This window comes from Leptosomus discolor, chromosome 14 (assembly GCF_034619465.1).
Source record: "Leptosomus discolor isolate bLepDis1 chromosome 14, bLepDis1.hap2, whole genome shotgun sequence".
Lineage (NCBI taxonomy): Eukaryota > Metazoa > Chordata > Aves > Leptosomiformes > Leptosomidae > Leptosomus > Leptosomus discolor.
In genome coordinates this window covers 2,635,560-2,643,390 of record NC_141404.1, presented here as the reverse complement: position 1 = coordinate 2,643,390, position 7,831 = coordinate 2,635,560, and the positions used below count along the sequence as shown (strand labels likewise).

Here is a 7,831-nt window from a genome sequence, read left to right as displayed (position 1 = left end):
GCTTGGCTCTGGCACGATGGGCAGAGGAACCCCTGAGCTGTCACGGCTTTACCTTGGAAAACGCACGAGCTCCTTCAGAGTTTTGGGCTTTCCTACAAGTTGCTTGTGAAGAAATTCTAGATCCTCCTGGGGAAGAAAATAAAAAAAAAAAACCCCGAACAAATGATTTCCAAGAGGAAGTCCAGTGTCCAGACTAACCCAGCCCTCATGATGCCTCGTTTCCTGCCACTGGCGATGCAAGGAGCTCTGGAGCAGTGAGGAGGCTGAGCCTTGAAGGACAACAAAAGGTAAAAAAGCAGAACCGGAATATTTTCCATCTCTGGAATGATGCCGAGGTTCGTGGCTGACACATCCATGTGTTTTCCATCTCGGCGGCGCAAGAGAGGTTTTAGTCTTAACTGCCCTCTTGGGTTTTCAGTCAAGATTTGTCACTAATTAAAATGGGCAGTGGCTGGAGTTGTCCTGCACGCTGTGAATTTGAAGCAAAGATAGTCATAGATTGCTTTTCCCAAGTAAAGCCCTAGGAATAACAGGAAGGAAAACGTTAGCAGAAATTTAAAGCGAAGCTCAGGGATCCAAGAGCAATTCCTGCCTCATGAACTCGCAATATCGCAGCGTGTGAGCTCAGCACAGTTATTAGTGGGATTTATTCTTCGAGCATCCCTGCAAGGTAAGGACATATTTCCACTACACCCAGTGAAAACATGGGCTGGGGTAGATTAAGGTGCATCTATGCCTTTGACATGACCTATACATCCCACAGGGGCTGCTTGCAATGCCAATGGGCGAGACAAGATTTGGCCAAGATTAGGGTTCGGGTTGAAAACTCCACGTTGCTACCCATAGGGAAAACCTTTTGGTCCAGCCTCCAGGCTGACTTGCTTTGCCTTCTTGCTTTATTTTCTCCTTGTGCAGAGCAAGTAAGCTATTTTTGCAGATATTATGGGGATTTCTTATCAAAGTGTTAAAATTCTTCAGGTACACAGAATGATTAAAAAGCTTTGCATGAGCAAATGCGCCTCATACATAAGCTGTCTACCTTGAGCTGTAAGATTAAACTCAATCATGAACCTAAAAAATCAATCAAGGTGCTCTCTCCAGCTGTAATAGTGTCAAGAAAATATGTTTAAATAAGAAGTTCCACACAAGAAGAAAGAATCACATCATTTAACTCCCTGAACTGGAACTAATGGTTTCTGCCCTTCCCTAGTAAAGGTTTGTGGCAACTCTAAAGCCTTAGATGGGAGGAATTTGGCCTTTTTTTTGCTGGCAGACACTGGGAATGCCAGGTGCTGCTGGAAAACCAGCACTTCTGATGCAAGTTATTCATAGTAGGTAAAAAAATGTGTAAATAAAAACCTTGATGATTATACTTCAGTCAGGGTACATCCAAGGTCAGTGCAAAGCAAAAATACATTATTTAATCGTCTGTTCCACCTTGGATGAAGCATGGTAGACAACAGCATCCTCAGTCTGGGCATCGCATCCTCACCAGCACTGTGAGGTAGCGGCCCTTAAAGGGTTCATATTGCCAGCTCTGGTCCGAAAGACAGACACACCCTTTTCGAAAGGGTCTGAACGAGGGGAGTGTTTGAATTTAGTGCAAGGAGACCCCTATTTTTGCTTGCTTTTACTTCTTGTTTTGGGCCAGGCAGAAATACCTGAACAAACAATCCCTTTTGGTGATATTTTAATGTTGTTTTTCTACTCAGAAATTTAGAGGGGAAGAAAAGGGACAGAAAAAGCAAACAGTCTTTTTAAACCTTAGCTAAAGATGGTTTCAGTCAAAGAAACCTTTCATTATGTTTAAGCAGCTCTCCAACAATAACATATATTCTAATGTTATAATGAACACAACCACCAGCTATCCTCGTCAAAATTCACTGAAATTAACTGCCTTTTCATCAGGTTCGGATGTCTCATTTCATCATTCATAAATTTTCATTTCGTTTGCCAAAATATTGTCCAAAAGATAGATCTGCCCATTTAGCACATGCAGAGTTTCTTCCTTAGCATCAGATTAAATTCACACTTGGTTGTTGGTTTGCATCCTGGTTCCACCTGCAGAGGCCGGGGGCTCTGCTGCATTTCATGGCTTTGGAGTGGGGAGGCTTGACAGTGCCACGGGAAGAGCAAATAATTTATCTTGAAATCAGCTATCTCACCCAAACAGGCTGCGTGCCCAGCCTCATGGTGAGCTTTCTGCTTCACAAGCGTTTTGCAAGAAGTGTCAGAAGCATTAAGACAATTTACATTTTTCTACACGTCACCACAAGCTTTTCAGCTGAAACGTTTCAAACTCATCAGTTGTCAATCAACTGTTTCAAAACGAACGTGAGCGAAAGCAGAGCCAAAGAAGCTGAACTGAAAAAATGGCTTTGAGAGAGAGGGAGGGCTGAGACCATCGTCTTGCGCTTGGGTGAAGCATTTATGGACCGCAAAGTTTCCAAAGAGAGGAGAATAGTTTTCCTCCCAGCCATTAGGATGTCTGCATATCTGTCATCATCTCTGGGGTTTTCTACCCAATAAGAAAAACAAGATTTCTAAACCGAACCAGGTTACAATTTGCAGGTTCCCAGTACACGGAAGATAAAGGCAATAATTTACGCTTCCAGTTTCAATCTGTTGCTTTCAGGATGCTCCTATCCACCTCTAGAGAAGCGTCTTGAAGGACGACCGAGGAGGGACATACTCAGTTTTGCAGCCTTGGGGCATTCAGTGCGGTACTAATGCATCATTTCAGGCACTAACGAGCATGTTGGATCGCGGTGGGATGGAGGATGGATGTCGTTCCCATGGGGGGGATATCTGAATGATGGGTGGGAGAGGCAGCCTCCCAGCCTGCGCCCTGGTGAGTCATGGCCATAGCAGCGCAAAGCCCAGTTCGTTGTTTGCTGCCTTCTGAAGGAGATAAACCTGGGCAGCTGAAGTCAAATCCATCCTCACCACATTTGACAAAATAAGGTCACAACAGTTGTCTTCATGGGCAAAACTAAATGGCTAAAAACAACCTCTCACTTTACCTCACTGATCTTAAAAACCGAGCTTTGCCCTTTTTACATTTTTTTTTAAGGCTTCAGATTTGACTTCACCACCACCCCCGGAGTTATATTTACTTCTCCTCTGAAATCTGGCTCAAATCATTCTTTTCTCCAGATTGACATGATCTTGTTACAAGGAAATCCTTACCAGGCTTGTTTTCTGTTGCACATTTGATCGATCTGCTTTAATGTTTTGCTTCAGCTGACGTCCAGTTTTGTGCTGGATGTCTTTCAAACATAATCCCATGCTGCTGAATTCACCATTCTTCTCTTGCAGTGCTCATGGACTCCTGTCTCTCCACCTCTTTCCTATTTTACTGCTTCTCCTGTCCTTTCTTGTCTGTTATGGGCAGAGTCTGTTTATCCACATACCTCGTTAAGGTTTCACCTAACCACAGACATAGCAAGCAAATACATGTTTCTGCCACATTAGCGAACTAACTTTTGAAGAAAAACGGGGATTTTTCTTCTATGATACCCTGAACTGACTGGGTTGTGGCATTGTTGGCTTCAGTTTTTTTTTCCAAATGCAATTTCTAGCCAATAACATGAGTAATTGTTCTTCATGAATCATGCAAGTGGCCACGATTTCTTCAATGGGTGCTTGGATTACCATAATGTGAAACATGCACCACATGAACACGGATTTTTCACCCAGACTTTTTTTTTCCCCTTAAGTCACTTCTAAAAATAGGGAAGTCATTCATCTTAGGGAGAATAATGGTCTATAAAAATGTAAAGTAATCTCTTCATATTTATGGATCCTTTCCCTTCTGCCTGTTATGAATAGGCCTCTCAATGAATGCTCTTTCTCACTCATGAAGGTATTATGAGCAATTATGTCCTCTGGTTTTAATGTTCTGATAATGTAACCAAATGCCCTATACTTTATCACCAGGTTATTGACCACCCACAGTCCTGAGAAGGGCTAAATAGCTTTTAGCCCCAAAAAGGATACATTGGCCCTGATTGCCTGGGACTCTGGGTGAACACAGGGTCTTCTTTAGACATTATGTATATGCACAAAATTTAATCACTGCAGAGGAGACCCCAGAACCATTACACGGACATCAAATGCTCTCTGCGGTGCAAACTTTCTGTCTGGTCACGTACAGGCTGGTTATTTATGACCTGCTGTCCGTTTAGACTTGCATTGCATTTCTGTTCCTGTTTGGCAGCACAAAGATGGCTTCAGAAGTGAATGAAAATTAAAAAGGACTTAATGAAAATGGAATTCAGGCCCTGAACACCGATATGAAAGGAGTATTAGTCCCTCCTCAGACTTGTACCTAGAATGAGGTACAACTGTGAATAGAAAGATCATTTCAAGTTATGGCAGATTTGATGAAAGAACTTTCACTGCTGTCGGAAGGAAAGTTATTATGTTGCTGCTAATAAGGATTCATCAGGTTTCCAGGAGGCTGGATTACACCAAATAATAAAAGGTGTGAATGACAGGGTTTTGGGAGGGGGGGGGGCAGGTAAGAACCAGAAGAAAGCATCTCCCAAGAATGCCAGTACAATTCAAGTACCTTCCCCTGTGCTGATGCACTTTTTTCTTCATATTTTCTCAACTGGTCCATCTTGTGCCCAGTGAAGCCTTTGTAGAACTCCAAGGCAGGATTCCCTCCCTTCCTGCCTCTGCAGATGGGACCTGTGTGTTCTCTGAGCTATTTCTGAAAGCCAGGACATCTAGCTAGTACCTTCCCCACCTATTCCAGGGATTAAAGCTGGCAGAAGAGGATCTATAAAAGCTGTCCCCAGCCTGAGGTCAACAGGAGTCCATCTGACTAACTGGACTTTGGATAAAGTCCAAAAAAGTCAGTCCAAAATCTGTCTTGTATGAAACACCACTGCAATCAGTAGAATGGCACTAATTATACATGGTAAGAGGCAGCAGGTGCCTGTCTCCAGCTCCAATCCCTCCCTAGGGAGGAGGCCACTGGGGAGCTAGGGAAAACTCACCTCCTCTGCGCTACCTGAAGTATTTTCTCTCTGTTCATTTCACCCGGTATTCAGGGCCTTTGGAGCTTGCCGGTAGCAGATGAAAAAGCAATAGATCATCTCAAAAACTAGTGTTTGTGCAAAAGAAATACCAGGTCGGTCTGTTTGTTGCAGCTGTTCGGCTTTCCATTCTGCACACTGGAAAATTAAAATGGAAAGCGTACACAGAAATTCTGCTAGGAAGAGCACACAGGTATGGTCAGAGCCACAAACCGCTTGGGGAAGTCACCTCGGAAAGAGGTTGCCAGTAAGAGGCTGTGAGAGACTAAAGAGGCGAATGCTTTTGATTTCTTCTAATTTCATTTATCTTCAGGTTTTTCATTAAAAAAAAATCAGCTTTAGGCTCTATATGTAAATAGTTTCATTTTCTGCATCTAATTTTGAATTTTTCACGATGGCAGTGCAATAAAACTGACAGGGCAGCGCTTGGTGTCTTTTACCCAGCACCTTTTGCAAGGGTTGGTCCATCAGCAGCCAGGCAAGTGTTCCCTGAGCAGAGCTTGCTACAACAGCTCTAAGCATCTCACCCTTAGCTTCTGATCTCAGCAGGTTTCACAGGGCACAGGGGGTTTGTTTGGTTTTTCTTTTGTTTACCTGGCGTCCCTTGGCAGGCGTTTCAACTGCAGGTAATGAGATAGGGATTGCCTTTTCCACTGCTTGTAAACAGCACGCAGTGGGGCACCCTCCCTACCTGGAGTCTCCTGGTGCCACTACAAGATAAGCTAATAATTAATCAGAAGAAATGCACCTTGCAGTAACATTAACAGATGGCCCACCAGAAGCTCTGGTTTGAACCACAGTGTTAATCATTGCTGTTCCTTTGCTCCACTGAAGATGAGCGCTGTGTTTCTCCTGCTCTTGGTGTCCACCGCGAACGCCGGCGCCGTGCTGGAAAAGGGTCTGCCGAGACGGGAACCGCGGCGCCTCTCGTGCGTGCGATGCTGCGGGCCCTCAGAGCAGCCCGTCTCCATCATCTCCTCACGATACACAAGGATGAGCAGCGACCCTGCCTATTCGGTACCCAAAGTCCAGCCCACTATAGATATCACCATCCTCAAAGGTGGGTAAAGCTGACTACCATGGTAACGTCTTTTACCTTACTTGCTCACCCTCATTTTGCAAGCTGTGCTCCTCCCTGCATCAAGAAACACATCCACTTTACTCAAAAGAAGGCCAAGGGGTGACATGGCACAAGCTCTAAGCGTGCACAAGTGAGAAGGGTTGGCAAAGGGCTCTAATCCATCCAAAAAACCCCAGAATCACTGGAAGTTCAAGTTGGGTCATGCTAAAAACCACGTGCAAATGTTACCACAGAATTACTAACCTGTAGAGTGAGAAGTTAGGAAAGATGCTCATTCACTTTGTCCATTACACACTTCTTGTCTCAGTGAGGCAAGCAAACAAAAGTTACACCTATAATACAGATGGGCCAGGAGTCCTGGGAGCAGAGATTCACAGAGCATACAAACCCAACCACCTCTCCAAGGCCAAAATCTGACCTCAGCAAAATAATAATTCCTCTTGCCCTAACCTCTGCACGAAGGGGCTGGGCTCATGAATACTGGATTTGTGTAACGGGTCCCCTCAGGCCATGGAGTTCCACTATGGGACATTGAACATTGGCACCACAAGCTCAGAGGAGCCAAGGTCTCACCTGGTATTTTTATCCTTCTGAGAATTAGGAAGGTGCTGGTGTCTGACCAATGCTTCCAGACAGCTGTGCTGGGAAAAGAATGTTTTAGCAGCTGGTTTGCTGGTTGTCTCCAGCAGGATACATCTGCACCTTGGCCTTTGGGTGCTTGTGTTTAACAAAGTTTTCTTTTATGCTCACAGGTGAGAAGGGTGAAATGGGAGAGAAAGGGTACCCTGGAGCAGTTGGGAAGGAAGGAGAAAGAGGGCTGCGTGGCTTTAATGGACGGAAGGGACAGAAAGGCCAGCCTGGTCCCCAAGGCCATTCCTGCAAGCAGCTTTATGCTGCTTTCTCAGTGGGTCGGAGAAAACCTCTTCACAGCTCAGACTACTTCCAGCACGTCACTTTTGACACAGAGTTTGTGAACCTCTACAAGCACTTCAACATGTTCTCGGGGAAGTTCTTCTGCTACGTGGCAGGAATCTACTACTTCAGCCTCAACGTCCATACCTGGAATTTCAAGGAGACCTACCTGCACTTGATGAAGAACGAGAAGGAGGTGGCCATCCTCTATGCCCAGCCCAGTGATCGGAGCATCATGCAGAGCCAGAGCCTGATGCTGGACCTGCAGGAAGGAGAGGAGGTCTGGGTGAGGATGTTCAAGCGGGAACGAGAAAATGCCATCTATAGTGAGGAATCTGATGTTTACATCATCTTCAACGGCCATTTAATCAAGCCAGCTGTAGAGTAGCCGTTTATCAGCTTCAGGATCAAAGCTTTGGTAGATACATTAGTGTCTCCCCTCTTAGAAATGCCTATGTCTAGTTCCACTTGGAAGACTTACAGGCCTCCTGGCCTGCTGACAGGGATGTCTGTCCACGCCAAGGACACCCATGTGGATGGAGGTGACTGTTTCAAGGTGATGCAAGCTACACAAGTAGTAGGAAGGCTTCAGCCCTTACGTGCCCTGGAGAAGATGCATGCAGAAGGCCCCAGTTGTGCAGCCCTGTATAGATCCCCAGTAACACCCCTAAAGAGTTTGCCAAGTTGGTAGCAAAAATCTGACTTCTTTGTTCTGCTTTAGAAAAGGCATTTTAATTATATCCAAGAATAATCTTCAGTTATACCGTTTATCTTGGTGCTAGTTAACAAATGT

The 7,831-nt window shown here is 44.9% G+C and overlaps 1 protein-coding gene across 1 annotated transcript; it reads left to right on the top strand.

The window, feature by feature from the left end:
- The first annotated feature begins 5,879 nt into the window (after positions 1-5,879).
- C1QTNF8 (C1q and TNF related 8) lies at positions 5,880-7,426 on the top strand. Its single transcript, XM_009948059.2, has 2 exons — positions 5,880-6,105; positions 6,879-7,426. Exons 1-2 carry the CDS (start codon positions 5,880-5,882, stop codon positions 7,424-7,426), a joined length of 774 nt encoding a protein of 257 aa, XP_009946361.2.
- The last annotated feature ends 405 nt before the right edge of the window (positions 7,427-7,831 follow it).

Coding starts and splice junctions, on each gene's coding strand:
- C1QTNF8 (XM_009948059.2), top strand. CDS start 5,880: ATGAGCGCTGTGTTTCTCCTGCTCTTGGTGTCCACCGCGAACGCCGGC. Junction 6,106..6,878: donor AGATATCACCATCCTCAAAG/GTGGGTAAAGCT, acceptor TTATGCTCACAG/GTGAGAAGGGTGAAATGGGA.